Source organism: Spermophilus citellus (genome assembly GCF_964194105.1).
Source record: "Spermophilus citellus genome assembly, chromosome: 11".
NCBI lineage: Eukaryota > Metazoa > Chordata > Mammalia > Rodentia > Sciuridae > Spermophilus > Spermophilus citellus.
The window spans coordinates 126,173,791-126,196,780 of NC_138192.1; the positions used below are offsets into that span (position 1 = coordinate 126,173,791).

The following is a 22,990-nucleotide window of genomic DNA, read 5'->3' on the forward strand; positions in this document are numbered from 1 at the left end:
GTTGTTTGACTTCATCATGGCTGCCAATCTTACTGGGGTGAGGTGGTATCTTAGGGTGGTTTTGATTTGCATTTCTCTGACTGCTAGAGATGGTGAGCATTTTTTCATGTACTTGTTGATTGATTGTATGTCCTCCTCTGTGAAGTGTTTGTTCATGTCCTTGGCCCATTTGTTGATTGGGTTATTTGTTTTCTTATTGTCTAATTTTTGAGTTCTTTGTATACTCTGGATATTAGGGCTCTATCTGAAGTGTGAGGAGTAAAAATTTGTTCCCAGGATGTAGGCTCCCTATTTACCTCTCTTATTGTTTCTCTTGCTGAGAAAAAACTTTTCAGTTTAAGAAAGTCCCATTTGTTGATTCTGTATTTGAGAATAGGACTCAAATACATTTTATATTTTAAAAAATAGATTGTTTTCCCTTGTGGTGAAACATTGATTCTTTGGCTCTTCAACTCTGCTAACATACTTGTGAAATAGGGCACAGCTCTCTGGAGCACCTAGGACATTATGTTAAGCTAAACATCATTAGGAGTAACTCAATTGCTTTGAGATAACCATTTTTCATTTTGAAGTGGTATGGTAAACACAAAGTTGAATATATGAATTAACAAAATCAAAAATAACTTATAAATACCTTGTTTTATGACCTGGCTTTTAAAATAAGGAGGAAAAGGCGTATTTCAGAGCCAAAATATTTTTTTAGATGAAGTCACATAAATAAGCAAATGATTCGACTTCTAATGTGTTCTACCAGTTTCCAAATGTTGCATAAAGTGTCTCTCTGTCATCTTATCCAAGATTCCCAGTCTATCCTGGAGATTTCACGTTTATGAGGTTATGTGTCTAATGATATTTCACTACTACCTTCCCTTAACAACATAATATATGATCAGTTTGGTTAATGCTAATACGATAGAATGACACTTCAAGTACATTTCCTTTTTACAACAAAGGATTCTCTTCCTTTATTCTGCAAAGATAGAAATATACCAGTTTTGGTCTTTGAATAGAGTTCACTTATTTCTGTAACATCTTGGTTTGGGACCTGTGATATTACTTGTAAAGCTTTTCCTACTTGATGCTTATCGTGACTTCACAATGACAATTTTTCATCTCTCTTGAGGTACTTTGGGGACAAGGGAAAATCGAGTGATGACTTTGTTATACTGTGGACTAAAGTTGGCAGTAGACCTCCTCAGTCCTCTAGAGGTCTCACCTCAGAACACTAAGGCATTATTTACTATTTTAACTCTGCCTCCTGAGTCTTCAGTGGCCTTTCTTGGTGGCTCTGTGACCGCTGGTGGGCTGGTGGTGGCAGGACAGAATGAATGTGGAGCAGAACCTTAATGCTGACTCAGCTGTCTTCCCTGCAGGAGGTCATGAAGGAGACTGACAGACATGTGACTGACTCTCTATCCTCACTCAAGGCTTTGTTTTCGAAAATAGATATTTTGCATAAAATATGTATGTTGGCCTGTGTTTATTGCTTCTGAAATAAATAAAAAATATTTCTTCACTTTAATTTGTCATATAAAAAATATCAATGAGCATGATTCATGTAAGCAAAAGCTTCATGAGGTCCCTCATCATTTTTTTTAGAGGGTAAAATAATTTTGAGCTCAAAAGCTTGAGAACCATGGCCTTAGATTAACCCATGATATGCTATTGTGCTATATATAGAACCCTTGTGAGAACCTATAAAATCTTACAGGACACCCGTAAAATTGCTCCCTTTAAGTTTTCACAGATGACCTATAAATAGGACAATGTGACTTAGTGGTTTACCTTCATTTAAACTGTGTAGCTTACTCCACCCCCACACTGACATTCACATTTATTTCCAGCATAGGATAGAGTTCAGGAGCGTGGGCATCAGGGATCCCACTAGGCTGAAATCCTGCCTTGGTCGTGAGAAGCAGGATGAGCTTGGGCAGCTGAGTTAAAATCTGAGCCTTAATTTCTACATCTGTAAATGGGGAACACAGTACCCACAAGGTTGGGCACATTGTGGGTATTCATTGAACTGCTACACATAAAATACTGAACCTTGCAGATGGCAGGTTATTCTCTGAGACAATGGTTTTTATTGCTACTATTTGAAAGAATGACAGATAATTAGATGCCTTCTGCCTGAAAAATTACTGGATTGTAATTATATGTTATATAAAGACAAATTTTCTTTAGCAAATATTCTAGTGTGTGGAGTAATTTCACTTATTCATTTTGTAGTATTAAGGGTTGCATCTACTCTTTTTGAAAGATTACAATGTGCTAGGAATTGCAAATTTTCTTTCATGTATTTTTTACATTAATATTTAATTGTTAAACCACACCTTCTAACCAGAAGCACTTCTTTGTTTTGTATGTGTTTTGTACTGGGGATTGAACCCAGGGTTGCTCTACCACTGAACTAAATCCCCAACCTTTTTATTTATTGAGACAGGGTCTCTTTAAGTTGCTAAGGCTGGCCTCAAACTTGTGATTCTTATGCCTCAAACTCCCAAATTGCTGGGATTACAGAGGTATGCCACCATGCCCAGCTCAGAATCACTTCTTAGTAATTTCAAAGCTCACTCCTCAAAATTTAGTCCCTGGACCTGGTCTATATTCTCATACGTTCAGGGTTCATATTTATGGTTACAACAAAGTATGTCAACAGAAAAAGCAGCGGCCACAATAGCAAATGATTTATTCTTGTCCTAGGCAAACCTGAGGAGCTGGACAGAGTTCAATGTTAATTCACTTGGATCTTTCAGAAAAATGATGAGCTGGCTCACCACATTTTTTTTAATCAAACACAGAAAGGCAGACGGGCAGGTACCAAAAGTCACCAGCCTGCTACCTTCCATTTTGAGATTCTTGAAACTGAGGAAGGGGCTGTCTGGTAAGGAGTTTGGCTGAGAGGAGAACAGGCTACCTACTGGGTTTCTCCTGCATTTCATTTCTGTAACAAAGGGAAATCATGGCAGAAAGATTAATCTATGGAGACTTTTACACTAAAAACATTTATTTTTTGAACTTATTTTTTTTAATTAACCAAATATACATAAATGCCTTGCTTTGTTCTATCCTTACAGTAAGGGAAAAGTGTTTTATATGCCTACTCACTCAATGGAAAACTTTAGAAAGACTTTTCTAGAAAGACTTTTCAATGGCATATTCCACATCCTGAAGATGCTGAATATTTTTCCCTAAGATGTGTCTTTCCTGTAGAGGAAATAGAAATGGCAGAGGAAGAAATTGGAATTTAAAATAAAACTTTAATCTTCAATGCTTAGGAAGAAATACTTTGTGTGGTGAAAGTGTTGATTCACTCTAGTTTGGATTTGGAATGTCCACCAAAGGCTCACAGGTTGAAGGCTTGTCTACCATTGAACTATGTCCCCAGTGCAGCGGTTTCCATAAGTGAGGCTCTGGAGAAGTGGTTGGATCACGAAGGCTCTGTCCTCACCAGTGGATTAATCCAGTGATGGGTCCATGATTGAGTTCATTATTGGGAGGTGATGGAAACTGCAGGCAGTGGGATCTAACTGGAGGAAGTAGGTCACTAAGGGCCGTTAAAGGGTGTATCTTGACCTGGGCCTCTTTCTCCTTCTCTCTGCTCTCCAGCCACCTTGAGGTGAGTAGTTTTGCTTTGCCAGGCCCTTCCTCCAGGTTGTCTGCGTCCCCACAGCCCCAGAAACAACAGAGCCAGCAGACTACGGACTGAGACCGCTGAAACTGTGAACAAAACTCAGCCTTTCCTTCTTTAAATGGTTTTCCTCAGGTATTTTTGGTCACAAAATAAAAAAAAAACTGACTTAATACTGTTTAAAAGCTTCCTTATTCATTATAATTGAAGAGTTCATTTGATGACATCAATAATTAAAATACATTTACACAAGTGCCCTCATTTTTATGCTATTAATTATTTAATATTTATATTATTCAATGATTGATCTGCATTATTAATACTGCATTGAGAACTCTCTGAAGTTAGGCTCTAATGCTATCTGAATCAAACCTTGAGACTTATGGGGTCGACTCTATAAGCTAATACGTACAGAGTGTGTAAGGTGTTAGTGTCTTCAGTGCCTGGAATACAGTAAGGGCCCAAGAGACATTAACATCCCTTTGTCCAGGCTTGGAGAGCTCGGAAAGGGAGTGAGGGCTGAATGGGCACTGGAGACAGGCTCTCAGACCTCAGAATTTCCACTTCAGCGGTGCTGTGTTGCATGGTGATGAAATTTCAGTTTCTCATGTTTAAGTCCTACCAAATTCCTGTTTCTGTAGTCACCCATTTCTCCTCAGGGCCCTGTGATGGGTGGGCGGCAGGAGGTTTGAGGTCCAGCCATGACTCACTGTTAACTATCTCTGTGGCTAAGTTGGCCCCCAGCCTCTGTCCCTTGTAAAAAAAATTGGACCCAGCTATCTGATCTGAAGGCCACTTCTGCAGCAGGAATCCTGGAATGCTTTTCTTCCCCCTCTTTCATGCCTCCTGCTCTCCTTTCTCCTTATACATTATAAGCCAAATATGCAAGGAGAGTAAGAATTCAGCCTTCAGTAAACCACTTAACCTCTCATGTTAAGCAATTTTAACCTGTGAAATGCTTTTGGTCTAATGGTTTGGACAAATGACTAGAAGAAGAATAATGCTTGAAGGAAGAATAGGTGCTTAAGAACTTAATGATTTTGAAGCTTTCTGAGTACAGCCTCCCTGCTGAGAGAGCCACTTCTGAGAGGAAATGGAGAAAAACTCACCAGGATCTCAACGGTTCATTTATTTGTCTGCTATTTTTAGTTCTGGGCTTACTTATTGCAGATGAAGAGCTAATAATGAACATGCTGTGTATTTGCAAGTTTGAAATAATAGTGGCATAATTTCTCTTAACATTTCACGAGTATCTTAAATAAAAAAGTTTCTTATATTGCATGATAGTTACTTTCCCTTGGATAGAAAGAACCAAGATGAAGGAACTCAGTATGGATATGATACAGAGAAGCAGAGATAGATGCTTAGTGAACTGGACATAACCCTGAACGTTGCTGATGATGTCTTAACCTTTCAAAGTAATTACATTGGTAAAGACAGTCATTTAAGGTTGGCTACAGTGATTTGGAAACAGAACTAAATTTCTGTCTAATTCCGCCATTTACTGAGTGGACTTGGGCAAGTCACTTAACTTCTGTGGGACTTAGTTCTTGCATCTATTCCATAAGGACAATTAAAGCCACTTCAGAAGGTTGTTTCAAGGAAGAAATAAGATGCTTGCAAAGGGCTAATCTATCAGAGCAGGCAATTGATACCTGATTGTGATCACTATCAGAAGGCAGTGATCTCTTCCATCTTTACGGTTTCTTGAACTTTCCACAATGTTTGACAATTTCTCTCCTTTTATTCATTATGTTTTATATACCCTTCTTACTTTGCTCTTTCTTCTCTACTCTCCTTCTGTGGTCAGCATTCAGTCAAATGTTCATTGAGTTATTTTGACATTAGACACAAGGAATATTAAAATGAATAAAACTGACCACTGCCTTTTTGGAAATAAAAAAGAGAGGGAAAAGAAACACTCCTAGGATCACGAAAGGAAGCAGGTGTTTTGATCAATAGAAGTCTAAGTCAGATATCCCAATAGTGGAGTGGTCAGGCCTACCTGGAGGGAAAAGGCAGCAAAGGACTTTGAACTGGACCCTGGTGTTAAAAGATGGATTGGAGTTGTCTGTAGTGACTGGGGAGGCTGGGGCGGACGCGTTCCTTCCTCATTTGACTAGCTTTTCCTCCTTCATAGCCCTAGGTGTCAGCATTCCCTCTAGTCTGCCTTCAGTGTCTTGCTCTTTCCACTTCCCTCAGTCACTTTCCTTGGAAAATTCAGGGTCGCTTGGGGCATTAATTACGACCCAGAAGATGACTCAGCCATCTCTCTCTCTTCAGCTTTGACCTTTCTCAGAAGCGTGGCTTTTCACATTGCTCATTCTGGGTGATTATACTTGGATCTCCTGCCGTCATCTTGGACTCTTTGTGTCTAAATAAAAACTTCCTTCTTCCCCACTCAAAATGCCCAGAAGAAAACTAATTTTCCTCTTTACTGTTGACGACAAAACAATATTCACAGTTACCCTGATTGAAACGTATGTTCCGGCTAGAGCACCTTGTCTATGGCTAGTTTTGCAGTCTGCTCTCCAAAGTTAAATTTTTTTTCTTTCATTCATGAAGCATTGGTAATATTTTTAAGTGCATACTTCATATGGCCTAGTCTTGGAGAAATACTTTGGTGAATAATGTAAAACTGGTCCTCATATTTATGAAGCTTAAAATGTGGCAACCAAGCCAAAGGATCAATAAAGGAGCATTGAAATTCACATTCATTTGTAAATTGTGGTAGGCATCCTGAGGAAATCCACATGATGCTGCCAGAGATAATAAAAGAGATGGAGAATGTTATGATCCCAATGTTTGTGTCCCTCCAAGATTTATATGCTAAAATCCAGTGTCCAAGGTGTTAGTATTAAGAGGCGATAGGCTGTGAGAGTTCCACCCCCCAAAATCAGATTAGCAACCTTACAGAAGACTCAAGAGAGCCCTGGTGTCCTTCCACCACGTGAAAGACTGATGCCATCTGTGAGGAGAGCTCTCCTCAGACCCTGAGTCTGTTGGAGACTTGGTCTTGGATTTAGCCCCCAGGACTGTGAGAAATGAATCTCTGCTGTCTATAAATTACCAAATCTAGAGGATTGTTTTATTATTATTATTATTATTATTATTATTATTATTATTATTATTATTATTATTATTAAAACCTTAATGGACTAAGGCAGGAGTGATATGTGGGCCGGGAAGTTAGGGAAGGCCAGGTCCCCAGGGAGGCCCTGACTATTCAAGTTGTAATTGTCTCTCTTGTCCCTCTACCTGCCTTACCGGTCACTTCTCAAATCCATAGAGCTCACGGAAACCAGAATAACAAATCAGCAAGAAGATTTTGAAGGCATACCTGGCTTCAAATTCCATTTTTTCCCCATGAATTAACTTCAGGCTAAGACAATTCACTGAACCTCTGAGACTCAGTTTTTCCACTTACAAAATGAGGCAGGGCTCTTGGATAGACCTTGGAAACAGTGGCTGTACACAGTTTCTGATTGTTTTACATGTTCACAAAGAGTGTCTGCTATTATTATTAATATTGTTACTGTGGTTATAAGTTCTTTTCTAAGACCTTAACATTAATGGATTAATGAACCCATTAAGAATCAGTGAGGACCTTCTAGTCCTAGAAAACAAGAAAGAAGTACAATATTGTTGCTGTGAAACCACAATTTTATGGACTTCATGCCAGACTATGGCCTAACATTCAAGATAGACTTTGTTCAGGTCCCAACTGCTAATCACATAATGAATATTTATTAATGTCCAGGGTTTAAGTTATATTGTACTTTGCTCCCTTAAGTTTTTCCCAAGCATTCTGATCAATCCTCGGCAAACATACTCTCTCTGCAATAATCTAACAGTGTACCAAAGAGATCAACCACACAGATTTTATGTCACATATCGTTTTTCTTCACATCATTCCAGCTACCCCCTAAGATTTCCAACAAAGTTCTTTCCCAAACATTAAAACCTAACTAAAACTGAGCCCAGTTCCAGTATCAAAGATTTTTCTGCTGCTGTGAAACCTTTGTAATAGAATTTTTTTTCTACTTTATCTCACTCAATTCAGATTTTGTGCATTTCCTACCATATTGTTGCTCCTGACCCAGTTTTTTTGTTTGCCACAAACATCTCTTTAATTCGATGTCATATAGATTTGTATATTTTTCCAATGATCATGTTTCTAAAAGAACATTTGAGTTTTTTAATCGCATGATTTATTCAACATGAAGAAAATTTGATAGTTAAATCTATGCCCACGAGGATGTTTCACTGCAAGAATTTTCTAAAAAAGTAACAAAGGATTTTATTGTGGAGGAAGATTCCCATTTTCTAGTCTTATGCCATCAAAACATCTCATTTTCTGATTAGCATCACATAACACAATGAAGCAGCCTCAATACTTTCAAGAGAAGGGCATTTTGCACACGACGTGAACAGTATGCACTGTGGCTAATGATGGAATGCTGCTTAAAATCAACTATGTGTCATCAGGACGAGCAGTTCCCTCTTTTCCACAAGCAGAGATGTGTCCTTTCCTCTCCCTTCCTCAAACAGGTGGATTTCAAGAAGCTAAGGTAAGTGGAGATTTTTGAGACATGAATGCTCTCAGCAGCCCGAGGTTGAACAGACCCTGGGGGCGGCCATTCCAGAGTAAGCCCCCCGGCCATCTGTTTGCTCAAGGGGTTCAAACAGATATTATTTTAAATATACAACCTGATGTTGAAATGACTTGGAGCCACTATTGAGAGGAATCAATGCCATTTAAATGACTGTGACAACAAAAGGCAAGAGGAACTACAAGACAAAAGGAAGCAGAGAAGCCCAGTAAGAAATCTGTGACTTCACTCAGAGAAGGCTCTCCAGGCCTCCACTGCTGTCCTGGACTCTTTCTAGAAAACTCAATAAAATTTTTATTATAAAAATTATAAAGTGAAGGGCTCAATTGGATTTGAATAGTGAGTGGGAAAGAGGGCAGGAGGAGATGAGCCTGAGGGCAGGGGCTCAGAACCCTCACGTGTGTGGTTGGCAACACAACCTTCCTTCAGCTAACACTTTCTTCATAGAGTGCCTCATTCCTGTAAAATGCGCCCATTGTTTGTGTGTTTGAAATTCTATGAATTTTGGAAAGTACACATAGTTGTGTACACACCAGCCCAATCATCATCCCCCCCCTCAATCCCTCCTGTTCCTCAAATGTCAAAATGTCACGTGTCCCAAGTCCCAGCCTCTAAGGGCTTGCTCTAACTTTTATCTTTCAAGTTTTGTCCTTTCCAGAATGTCATAGGTGTGGACTAAGCTTTTTGTGACTTAGAATCATGCATTTCTTAGTTTTTCATCATCGCTGGGACCCAAATAACTGACCAGAACAACTTAGAGTTGGAAATGTTCGTTTGGAGCTCACACTGTCAGAGGTTTAGTTCATTGTGGGCCAAGTCCACAGCTCTGGGCTTCACCATGAGGCCCAGCATCAAGCCAAGGGCACAGTGGAGGAAAGCTACTCAGCTCATGACAGCCAAGAAGCAGAAAGTGAGCCACAGATCAAGGTTCCAGGGGCAAAATATAACCTCAAAGTCATGCCCCCAGTGACCTACTCCCTCCAGCCACATGTGTGTGTGTGTGTGTGTGTGTGTGTGTACCCATCTATATCTACCATTCATTTTAGTCCATTCAATTTAGTATGAACTGATAAATATATGGCTCTCATAATCTAATCAGTTTTCTCCTGTGTTATCACAAGAACTTTTGGGGAACATCTCATATCTCAACCATAACAAATGGTTTTAAATTAACCTATGTTATTGTGTATATGAGTAATTTGTTTTCTTATAACCAAGTGATATTCTATCATATGGATGTATACAGAGTAAAATACAATTACTAGTTGAGGGACTCTTAGGTTATTTCTAGTTTGGAGCCAATATTTTAAAAAAGTTACTATAAATATTTGTCTGCGGGTTTTGCCTGAATTTAAGTTTTATTTATTTATTTATTTATTTATTTTTGCTTGGATAAATACCCAGGAATGGGATTACTAAGTCATTTGGTAATTTTATAAGAAATTAGTAAACATCTTCTAAAGTGAATTTACCAATTTCCATTTCCACCAGCAAGGTATGAAACTCCAAGTGGCTTCATATCCTTGTCAGTGTTTGGTTTTAAATTTATTTTAGTCCTTCTAATAGGTACATGGTGGTATTTCATCATGATTTATTTTCCTTTTAACTTTAACATATCTCATTCCTTTTACAGATACTGACTTGGTTCCATATTGGTCCAAACTATATTCAAAAGCCTCACTTAGACTTTATATTTAATGTTAATTTTGAATGCCAGGATAAGAGAAGGAGTTTGCCATCCACACCAAGGTTTGGTTCACTCTTTCATTTATTCAACAACTGCTTCTTGAGTGTCTGCTGATTTTACCAGGCACTCTTTATGTAACTGTGGAATCAGTAAACAGAACAAGAATAACCACAAAATGGAGAGAGCCTAGTTTTTATTCTCTTGGGTCAGGACAGAAACAAAAAAAAATCAAGTGCATAATTGATAAACATATAAGTCAAATAATGAAGGCTACCAGGAAGACATATGAAAGCAGATAAAGCGATAAAGAAAGAAAGGATGTTATCTTGAAAAACATGTCTTGGCAGGCCTTTCTAAGGATAGAACTGAGCAGAAATCTGAAGGAAGTAAGATTCTACTCAACACCTCATCTGAGGAAAGAGCAGGGACCCGTCCTGAGCAGAAACACAGGTTCAAAGCACTAGTGTGCCCTGTGTTCAAGTAAAGCAATGAGCAGTGATGGCTGGTGCAGAGTAAGTGTTGGGAAATGAAGTTTCCCAGTAGTGGGAAAAGAATCTTTCATCTTTCAATAAAAAGTAACCCATTGCTGAGCCAGGCCATCTATTTTATTAATACCTGGAAACACTCTAAGAGTCTTCAAAATTCTTTTATTATAATTTTAGAAAGTTTAGTTATTGGTTTGATTCATATTTAATTGCAGAATTAAGTTTTTATGATAACTTAAAATTCTAGTATACACAGGCAGTCACACATATCTGTTATTCTGTTTGGGCGGGTATGAAGCATTCTTAAATCATACAATGAACTCTACTAAAATTTGGAAATTGTGTAATTGATTATTAGAAAAGTACTAGAAAGAAATGAAGTTTTTAAGCATTTAGAATAGGGCAATCCTTCATTATCAAGGAGGAAGACGAGTCTAAAAAGCACCATGTCAAAGGCATGCCTTGTTTGGGTAGGTTGTGCAGGAAATGATTAGCAGCAGGCTTGGAATTCATCCTCTCCCCAGTGTAGAAGGTGATGAGAAGGCAGACCTTCATATAATGTCATGGTTAGCAGACCCTAGACTGGCCTCCAGGTGAATTAATTGTACTCTTCTAGCAGGAGAGCCTTTATCTATGGAATGCTTTTAGCAATATGTACCTAGTCTAAGTAAGTTTGCTCCTTGCAAATAAATATGGAATGTGTTGACTTATGGAGCATTTATCTCCGACAAATGCCACCTAAGGATATACCTACCTGAGTATAACAGGGAGATGTGTCACGACAAAAGTGACTCTCTTCTTTGAAATTAATGATCCCATGCAAGTAATTTAGAAACTCTGCATGCTAATCTCATCTAAAGGTCATCTTTATGTCACAAGAAATGAACTGTGCAGCTCCAGTAGAGTCTCTAGTGTCTTTCTGGTTTTCTTGTGCCACTCAGTTCCCTGTCCCCTGGATGCTACACTGTATCTCAACGTAGTCACAAGAATCACATAAAAGCCCAGAAAACCCTTCAGAGTTTGGAAACTGGTTGAGTCTGGCAATATATATCAGGCCACACTGGCTACTTCTTTCACAGCCCCCAAATGTCAGCTGAAGAATGCTCTGAAAATTGATCACAAATTTTCCCACATGAACATGATAACCAAGTTTGGGTATAGAGTATGAAATGCAAGAGTTATAAAACCAGATATACTCAGGAAATGCAAATGTAGTACATTTTATGAATAGTCAGCAATGTTTTAAACAGAATCAACTTATATTTCTAAATACAGGAAAGTTGAATAATTGCTATTTAATTGCTCTTTAAAACAGGTACAATGGTCTAATATTTATAAGGCCGGTGAAAGGAAAGTGGTTTTAATGTTAAGAAAAACAAAATACTAGAAAAATATACATAGAGAAAAATATATGATGTGCTTCAAAGTTCATTGATTTTGGATTGTTTGTACAGGTATGTAAAGCATAGGTAGTGCAGAATTTGCCACTGGACAAAGGGACAGTAGATTTTATGATCATGTATCACTTGAGTTGTAATGCATGTCTTTGACCTTTGGCAATTAAAAGTGGTAGTTCTCTTTTCTCACAGTCTTCTTGGGAAGAAGCTATTGGAAACAAATCCATTTTAAGATGCATGTAGACAGACACATATTTAAAACACATACCCCCCCACACACACACACACTTGCTTCTTAGATGCTCCTCATCAGGCAGAGGATGAGCCCTGACAGGGATCTTTCAGGGTGAGTTGCCTTCACAAAAGGCAGAAGTGAACCTGGCAAATGCAGGTACACAAACGAGCAGGTTCACTCTGCTGGGGATATTATGATGAGTGGAGGGACAGCCTACTCCAGGTAACTAAACTGGGAAGATTTCTTAGACACAGGCCTGAAAGGAAAGAGAAGAGGGCCCAAGGCTAGTAATAGGGGACAGAGTGGCTAATCTTTCTGCAAATATCCAAAGACAGAAAGGAGAACTGTGAATGCCAGATTAGATATTTTTAAAGTTTAAGGCCCCCTCCCACTATATATATATATATATATATATATATACATATATATATATATATATATATACACATATACACACACACACACACACACACACACATATATACACACACACATACATACACACACATACACACACACATATATATGATTATTTTTAAAAATGATTTAGGGTAATTACAATAACTTTTTTGGGGGAGGGGAAAGATCATTTGCAATAGTACAGTATCACCCTCAAATCCACAAAATATTCTAAGTTATTATGGGTTTTCAAAGCCCTACTTTTTAGTTAAGAAAGAAAGAAAGTGAGAAAGGAAGGAGGGAAAGAAGGAAAGAAGGAAGGGAGGAGGGGAGGGAGGGAGGGAAAAAAAGAATTGCAAGCTCCTTCTAAGAGTTGTCTCTCACAGCAGGAAGGATGGTTCAGGAATGGAGCTGTAGAGAACAGGCAAACACTTGGAATCTTCAATACTGTCTAGGTAGGTTGCTGGAGGCAAAGAGAGGTGGACAGAGTCCATAGACTCTAGATGTCTCTGTCCCCAGCAGAGGACATGAACCCTGCCAGCAGCCTTGGTCATTTGCATTTTGTCCTCAGCCTGACCCTGAAGCCTCCTAGATGTGGAAGTGGCTCAGGGAACACAGACGTTTCCTAAGACGGTCAGTGAAACTGCCCTCAGAGGGAATTTTGTGGTTAGCTCTTTTGGGGCAACTGGGCTGAATCTAGACTCTTGGTCTCCTACTCCTAGTGTCTCCCAGCCCCCCTTCCCAGTGGTGTGAACAGTGCCATTGCTCACAGATACCCTGGCCTGAACAGGCACCATTCATTCTTCTGCACAACCCTCGCTGCTGGAGTCCTGCTAAACTTGACCCAAACATAATTGTCTGGGTTCCTTTTTTTTCCCTCCCATTGTGTCTATGCACATTCTACTTCTCCTCACCCCAGTCCCCCAAACCCACCAAGCGTGACCCCCCTGGGCCCCAATTCCCTAAGAAATTACCTCCAGAACTACCAGATTAGCTCTCTTTAAATATCACTTTTGTAAAACAAACACCTATTTCTTTAAAAAAAAGTTCTGTTTCTTCAATTTTGCTGCAGAATGGTGATAAAACAGGACATTTAGTTATTTGACAAAAATTTGATGGGCCAATGGGTGGTATCAGAAGCTGGGCCTGAAGATCATGGATCAGAGCTGATGGAGTGTTTATACCCAGGGGGAGCACCAAGGTCTCCTTCTGTAGAATACAACTCAACCATGCTAAGTTTGTTTTTAATTTTCTTTTTTCCTCCTTAAGGAAACAGCTTCTACAAATGCAGAATTTTCTAACTATTTTTCATCATGTGACTATCCAGCTGTCACACACGGTGAAAGCACTTCTTAGCTTTCTGGAAGTGTTGACATGTTTGTCCCTGAACAATTCTGACTATTAAGAATGTTTTAGAAGGATGACTTGGATTCTGAAAAATCCACACAATGTGTATGATGGAACCCATTAATTGAATTTCTTTTGTTAGTTACATGTAATTAAAAAGATATGAGCTTGGATGAAATTTTACAGAGTAATTAAATACTGAGGGGCATCTAGTCTATCATTCTCCTGATAGATCTGAAACAAATTTAAGTCAGTTTAAAGGGGTCAGTCATGGCAAAGAAATGCTCTTGTAACTTCAAAGAGCTGATCAGATGTTATATTAAGATCAAATTCTGCCTCTGGGAAGCTGAAGTGTTTTCAGCCTGTTGCCCTTGATAAATCCGAATTTATGGTGGATTTAATTAACATGACATTAAAAAAAAGAAGGCTAGTTGGGGTATTGATTTTGCTCCACAATCCTTTCCTTACATCAATCCTATTTATAGACTTGGTTCCACTACATTCCAAATAGCAAATCTTTAGTCTGTGAGGTAAAGCATGGATTGAAAATGTCCAGCTATTGTGGAAGAGAACACTTTCAAAGCAGAGGAAATTCTAACGGATATTCCACACATGGCACGGCACATTCCCCTCAGTTCTTAGGCCCGTGTATAAAGATCATTTATTTGGAATTAGCTAATATTTATTGAAAATCAGCCATATGCCAAGATCTTACACAAATCTTTTTGTTTGTAAACATCATACTAACCCTAAAGAATTAGAGAAGTTTACATCCCTGCCTAAGACCATACGGTAAGTAGGATCTACTTCAGATTTAGATTCCTAGTTCACCCTTTTTTTTGTGGGGGGGAGTTCCAGGGATTAAACTCCGGGGCACTCTACAGAGTGCCCCCAGCCCTATTTTGTATTTTATTTAGAGACAGGGTCTCACTGAGTTGCTTAGCACCTAGCTATTGCTGAGTCTGGCTTTGAACTCTCGATCCTCCTGCCTGAGCCTCCCAAGCTGCTGGGATTACAGGCTTGTGCCACCTCGTCCACCACCACCCCTTCTTAATTTTTTTTTTAACACAATGTCACACTGCCTCCTTAGAGACAGCAGATTTTGATTTATTATAAAGAGACTATAAGGATCTTTCACTTAGTGTTTAACAAATTTTAAAAAAAATAATAGCATATACTATTTTACCACATTTAGTGAAAATCCATTTGAATCCGTTTACCAATGGTGGTTGTGATTGTTTCATATGAAAAAGCAGGGCACCAGGCAGAGTCTATAAGGGATACAATTCAAAGACTACCCAGGGAGAATGCTAGTACCCTCTCCCCACCAGTATCTCTTCTCCATTTTTCTCCAATATTTTTTTCACTTTAAATGCATTATTTCAGATAATCACATTGCACACATTAAAACTCACTCTGTATCTCCATGCTCATTAAATTAGAGTTGACATAGAGATTATCTCACATTTCAACTTGGATGGATTGAAAGTGTCTGCTTAGAGCTCCAAAATGAGCAGACTTTTGAGGTCATGCCAGGTTCAATTGACTGAATTAGCAAAGTCAGGTTATAGGAGGGCCAACAATTGTATTATTAGTGACCAGGTTTTATTGGTCACCACTAGTTCAGGCTATGCAATCCCTAGAAACTCAGTATGAATGTATCTGGCGACTTTCCCAGCTTTTAAAAGAAGGTGAGAAAGAAGAGAAGGGATAATTCTGAAACCAGAGCCAGGATGACCACATAACTTATCTTGCATACCAGAGCATGTCAGAGAGCAAAGGGACATCTATTAGTGAAATGCCAGGAAAATATATGTAAACCCTCATTGTGGTTAGTCGCGTTTTCATAGCTGTGACCAAAGTAAGCAACAAGAACAACGTAGAGGAGTTATTTTGGCTCACAGTTCATAAGTTCTGTTCATGGTGGACTAAATCTGTTATTCTGGGCCAGAGGTGTGGCAGAACATCATGGTAGAGGAGAGCTGTTTAGCTCAGGACTGCGGGGCAGCAGAGAGAGGAGAGGGGAGGGGTGTCAGGGAAGATGAACCCTTAGGGGACGTCCTCAGTGACCTACCTCCTCCAGCAGGGCCCTACCTAGTAACCACCCAGTCAGTCCATTATACTAGGATACACTGATTAGGTTACACCTCTCACAGTTCAATCATTTCATCTCTGAACATTCCCACGTTAGCAAATGAGCTTTTGGAGAACACCTCATCTACAAACGATAACAGGCAGTCTCCCAATTTCAAATACATGTATCAGGTAGTTCATTTTTCAAATAAGTCCAACAAATTCTTTGTCCTGACACTATGGCTTTTTCATAGTTGGGGCTCCCATCGACCACATTCCCTCCTCTGCAAAGAGGAACCTAAGTAATTGTGCTTGGGTAGGACTCCCAGAACCTTAGAGATTCATTATGAAACACAGAAAAGAAATTGATTTGCAGCTTTGCAAAGGCCGATAATCCAACTAAGGCATTTCCCTCTGGACCCTTGATTTAGTTCCTTTTCCAGTTAATTTAGCAATATATTAGTTCCGATGAGAAGGCTTGATTAGGAAGGAGATGAAGCTATCATTTTAGATGAGTTTGGAAATTACCAATAAATTTCAATTTTTCACATTACTCCGAGTGAAGGGTGACTGACTGTTAAGAGTAGTGATTCCACTGTGTGGCCTGCTGCTTCTGAGACATAACTGTCCTTCTTTCAGCTTCTTTTGTACAGAACATGCATTACAGGTGCATTTCTGTGTATACAGATCTTCAGTTCCTTAGTCAGTGCTATTATCTTGTTAATCTGTGATTAACAAGATTAAAAATATGGACAAAGGGCTATTGAAATTAATTTGCTGTAATATGTAGTAATAAAATAACTAATGAAGAAATGGAATCATTCGATATTCAGTGTCTTGCTACCAAGGGACTATGTTCTGGTTACCAAGAAGGACAAATCATTGGCAAGTTACTCTTTTGAAGGAGAGGTAAACAATTACAGCCCTCATGACATGTGGCCCATGGCAAATTAGTACTAAATAGTCTTTTAAATGAAATTATTATGTCAGCTTCAGGGATTATTTAAAATAAAAGGAAGGTATTATGAGTATTTTAAAAATTATCAGTACATAAAGGTGTAAAGATCTTCATGGCATTAACCTGTAGCAGTCCTTTATAAATTTGGTTGAATGTTCTGTTCACCCATTAAAATCCTGGCCATCCTTCAGAGCCTAAATTATAACCCACTTTCCTGTCCCTGTCTAAGGTCTCTCTTGGCTCTTGGCTTTCAATGATTATTAAATCATACTATTTTGAGATATTACTGTAGAGTTATGTTACATAATTATTAAGCTTATGAATTACAGTTTCACTTTTCACCAAGGAAGCCAGTATTATCTACCAAACCAGATTGTGAATTGGTCAGGTTTTGGAGCAATTTATGATCTATCGTAGTATCTTCCTTCAAGATCTAACAGGGTTTTGAATTTATGTAGGTTGAACTTTATGAAGTTGCCTAAATTGGATCATTTTTGATCTACAAAGAAAGCAATTTCTTATGGAGTAATAGTTGTTTCAGAAATAAATGTGAATGAGTGGGGTTATATTTAAAATTATAAATTCTTATTTGAAAAATAGATTGACTGTATTGTGTACATAGAAATAGACATATGCTTATCTAATATACACATATACATACTATAAAGTATGTATTTACAGAGTGTGTGTGTATATATGTATATATGAAGTAATTTAAAACTGATGATTGAGTTTTGGTTTTAATTGAGGAGATAAGGCATTCAGCTACAAAAACTCTGTTCAGGGGCTTCTAGACATATTTTTTTTTCTTTTAAAAGAAACAGATATAACCACTATTATTCCGGGAAAATAACTGTAATGGAGATAACATTATAAATCACTTGCTTTGTCATTATGGTGATACGTATATCAATTTTTTTATGTGGGATTGAACACTTGTTGATAAAATTATTCTCTAGAATTATATTAGTATGAAGTAATCTTTCTTTCGAGTGTTTATAATAAGCTTACACTGTTCTAAACATTTCACATCTATTAACTCAATGAATTCTCTCCTCCATCCTGCAAAGTATGTGATATAATTATCTTCATTTTTAAGATGAGAAAACTAAGGCAAGAAGAGGGAAAGTCATTTGCTGAATCTCAGACAACAGGTAATGATTTAGCATGTTGTCAAATGCAGAGGTCTGGCTTCAATCATTTACAATACCATACAGAATCAGTAAGCTATATTGACCTTAAAAATTAGAATGAATTAAAAATCCTTTATTTTCCAAGATGCACAGCATCTGGTGAATACTTAATAATTTGAAGTTACAGAGTTGAAAAAATATAACTGAGGCTTGGAAAACTGCAGTTTTAGGTCTCTTATAAGAAACTCAAAATCATTTTGAAATAGAGTGCATCAGTTTCCAGTATTAAAAACTGGAATTGATAGCACTGACTCTTGTATAGGTAATTTATAAGAGAAGAAAGAATAATAGATCATATATAACACAGATGACTAAGAGCTCTTAATTAATTATACAGGTTTATTTATTTATTTTTGTTTGGTACAAATGAATGCATATGTTATGGTTTGGATCTTAAATGGGCCCCAAAGGCCATGTGTTGGAGTCTTGGTCGCAAGTCTGTGGTGCTAATGGGAGGTGGTGGAACTCTCTGATAGTGGGGCCTAGTGGAAGGAACTTATGTCATTGTGGATGAGCTCTGGAAGGGGCCACTGGGACTCCAACCCTACCTCTATTTCCCTGTTTCTCTCTTTGTCTCTCTCTGCTTCCTGGTTACCCTGAGGTGAGAAGCCTCCTCCACCATGACTCCTGCATATTGGTGTATCTCATCAGATGCACAAAAGCAACAGAGCCAAGTGACCATGGATGGAAACCTCTGAAATTGTGAGCCAAAATAAGTCTTTCCTTCTTGTAAGTTATTTATCTTAGGTATTTGTTACAGCTATGGAAAGCTGACTAATACAGTCTGCAAATAGTTTTTTAATGGTACTTTTCTACTATGATCATATGTTTCCTAGTGCAGATACTTATTAATTTTTTAATACTTTAAAAATAAGGAAGTTATACAAAGTCATACAAGCAGAGATGAATAAGGTTTCTTAACTGGGTACAATAATCAACAAATTGATACATACATAATATGTGTGATAGATGTACATACATATGCATGTATATAATGCATATTACATACATAAATGTAATATGCACATATATAATATATAATAATTTAGCGACAGAATTTGTCTTTATTTACATCAACAAGATTTTTAAATGAAAATATCTTTCCAATAAATGAAGTAATCTAGTGTGATTTCATTTAAGTCTGAATGAGAGGAACCATTCTCTCCTGGGAATCAGCATCAAAGTAACAGAAACACTAGGTGGGCAATCAGGATCTTGAGTTTTTTGGATTGTTTCTGAATCTTAGTGGACTGGCTGGAAAAGTAAGGTACTTGAAATAGATGATGTTTGTCATTCAAGTGACAAATTTCTATAAGTATCTTTTAAATTTCATTTAGTTATTATGCTTTCCTTAGTGCATTGTGGTTATACGTAACTTTGGTGTTCACTTTGACATAATCATACAAGCACGGAAGATCATTTGCTGGATTGTTTGATATCTCTGAAGTTTGTATTCCAGGCCATGCAATTCTGCTTATTTATTTATTTCGTAGTTGTAGATGGACAGCATGCCTTTACTTTATTTATTTTTGTATGCGGTGCTAAGGATGGAACCCAGTGCCTCACCCATGTGAGGCAAGTGCTCTGACACTGAGCTCCAGCCCCAGCCTGCAATTCTGCTTCTTCAGTAAGATAAGTTAAGCATACCCTGCTTTTAAAGAAAACATCAAAAGGAAAACAGCTATGACATTTTCGTAAATACAAACATGTGAGTTCAATACAATAAATTAAGTCATTTAAACCTATGAAGACTCCTCCTGCCCCAAGGAGACCCAAGAAGCTGTTATCCATGCATAAATTGGGAAGAGGTACCTTGGGAAGAGGTGGGATGAAGGGGTATGGCAATGCAGGTTTATAATTTTCAAGTTAGACTTTTGTGAATTGATTGTTTTGATCAATTCCATGAATTACATTTTTTTAAGTGTCATCAGGGATTATTTGGGAAAACAAACCATGGGTCGTTTGCTTTGGTTGCTTAGACTTTAGTAAAAGTACTTGAAGGGTCAAGCCCCAATGGCATTCAGGTTCAGCTCCTGAGAAGGAAGTGGAGTTGGGCCAGGTTACCTTCTTACAGGCTGTGATGGAGCCACCCAGGCTGCTTCCCAGGCTGCCACCGCCGCTGCTCTGCTGCGCCTCCGACACTTCATACATCAGGGTTGACTCCGAGCTGCTGTTTGTGTCCCAAACACAAAAGAGAACACATTCCAGTGAGTCATCTGTTTAGAAATGCAGAATGAATGAGGCATAATACGATTTATCAAAAATCATCTTTTCTGATTGCATTCAGTACTGCCCGTCCTGCTGCTGAAACTGACATTTCTTTGTTGGGCACATTTCTGGGCTAGGCTGGCGCGAATACAAAACTGCAGCCCAAGGCCTTCCACAGTGCTTACACGGACACAATCGCATCTGTCCAACTTGCAGCAGTGTTAGCAGCTTTTCTTAAGCATGCAATTTTAAAACTCAAATAAAGTCTTTTCATGTGTCACTTCAATTTAGCTCTTCTAGTACCAACACGACAACAACAACAACAACAACACTCATTTAAAAAAAATAAGGGTAAGATGTAATTTTCAATGGGATGCTGAATGGTACCATGAAAGGAGTGTGGACTACAGCAAACACAGCCCATCCCTTGACCATCTCTGTGGCTGGAGACTGTCCCTTGAGACTCATACTCCTTTCCCTGCCACAGTCAACTTTTAGTGGGTTTGACTATGCATGGTACTGCACAAAAATATCAGACTAAAATTTATTTCTACATCTTCAAGATGTGTAAAAGATTAAAATTAATAACAAATCTGTTTTTCATAACATGCCAGGAAATTGAAAATTAAGCATCATTTTAATACAAAAAGCTCTCTGAGTCATTTAAGCCTTCTAATTATTTTCTTCTTTTGAAAATATCACAATTTGGAATTTAAAATGTACTGATATCTCAATCCATATTGTTGACCACATAGAACATGTAGAATTCATTAAAATACATTTTTGCAATATAATTGAATAGTTCTATAGGTAATTTTCAACCCAAGATATAGACTTTTTTCCTCTTGAAATGGATCAGTTAAATAAATAGTATATTTCAACTAACATCTGACTCTCATGTTTCCAGCTCTGAATGAGTCAGTTTTCATCACACTGTGCACCAGTGTAGTCTGTTGAAATTTCTGTTATTAAGTAGTATGAATGACACTTTTAAAATGACTGCTCATGGTGCCGTGGAACAAATCATAGAGTCAGGCAATAATGCATAGAAGAAATGAGGAAAAATGTATTTTGTTTAAAATTTTCATGTATTATTTTCAAGCAATTATCACCCTGTGGACTAGAATATATCTAAAGTAGATGAACAGATCACACTCACATCACCCTTGCTAAGGTGGGTGAAAAGGAAAAGAAGAAGGAGGGGAAGAGGGAGAGAAAGCATGAGAGGGAAGAAGGAGATAATGATGGAGAGGAGGGATGGAGGAAGAAGAAGAAAAGAGGAAGGGAAAGAGAGAGGATTTTGGATTCTTTTTCTGGCTCTTGATCTCTAGCTGCTATGTACCTAGCCTTTTGAGACTCAGTCTCTTCATTATAAATGACACATGTAAACTGAAATCTGTATTTCTTTCTTAAATCTGTAAGTCACTTGCAAAATGTACTAAAGCACTGAGTTTTCAGTCCCTGTAATTTCAGGATTCCCACATGTGGGGTCCATGACCTTTCCAGCACCCATTTAAGTGTGACTACACCTCAAACCCAACTGCAGATGTCCTACCAAGCAGATATCAATATTAGGTTTCAAATTACTAACATGTGGAGGATACGACTGCAGACTAGACTAATTTGGCGCATGATAACTAGGCTTTCGAGTCAAGGAAATAATTTATGTTCCTTCTAGGAGTCAGTCAAGCCCCATGGGCAGGAACTCAGGCAGGTAGCTCTGGTCTTGTTACTATTGTCTTCCCAGACACATCTGGTAAGCTAGTGGGTCACTTCTATCCAGGCCAGAGGTAGGACATTTCTGATATCTTTTTTTTTTTTTTTTTTTTTTTAACAGGGCTAGCAACCCTGGAGTAGGGCACAGGCAAGCTAACAAGTCATGTTTGGGAAGATTGTAGGTTGCTCATCCCTGATCCCATACAGCAGACACAGCACTTCAGCAATCTCTAACTTCTCTGGAGGGAAATCACATTTGACCTAGGCCGAGTTGATTAGGTCCCAATTCAGTGCATAATGTAAACTTAAAGAAAAGTAAAAGATCAGTCTTAAAAATTACTTAGTTGCCCACTTTATGACTTTAGATGGAGCACAAGATATATTACTTGTCACACACCCAAAAGTTGAAGAACTGCTGAACTCATCTAGTAGAAGAAAGAAATGTCAGTTCTACCCACGGAATCCCCCTGTATTACCAACTGGGAGACTCTGGTTGGAAATGAAGGTGCAGATAGGAGTGTGAAAGTTCTGTTGCTTTCTGTAGGGCTTGCTCCATTTGTTCCAAATCTAGGCTTGTATAACTTCAATAGATAAATAAAACAATGTATATCCACACTTATCTATTTGCTGTGAATTAAATGGGAAAGCAGAGTCACATGACAAGACTAAAATCGGTGTGCTACTTAATGAAAAGCCTCCTGCAACTCCACTGCACCGGCATGGAGGGCAAAGGCATCTTCTCAGTTCCAGAAACATTATCTGTCACTTTCCTGATGTTTAGTGCCCTAAAATATGGACAGAGGCTTTCATCTTAAATCATGCTATAGATGTGGAATTTCAAGAGGTGACTTTACAACCTGGCCCAATGTCTTCCAGGGCCTTGAGATGGAAATGAAAGTTGAGAGTTTTTGCAGAGAAGCTGTCCCTGGTCTCCAGAGAGGTAGAATGTTCCCTACTCTAGGATGAGGCAGAGTTGGTGGTGACAGGAAAATCATGCATTTATTAAAAGGAACTCAAATCGACATTAAAAGAATGGCAATCGAGATGC

General features: G+C 38.3%; 1 protein-coding gene across 2 annotated transcripts in view; it reads right to left on the reverse strand.

Annotated features, from left to right (window-relative positions):
* The window catches only part of SPHKAP (SPHK1 interactor, AKAP domain containing), a 167,571-nt gene that overhangs the window by 109,315 nt on the left and 35,266 nt on the right, over window positions 1-22,990 (reverse strand). For both annotated transcript variants that reach the window (XM_081262219.1, XM_081262218.1), the window contains exon 2: window positions 20,083-20,188. In XM_081262219.1, the coding sequence (XP_081118345.1) occupies window positions 20,083-20,188 (106 nt within the window). The remainder of the gene's footprint in view (window positions 1-20,082; window positions 20,189-22,990) is intronic.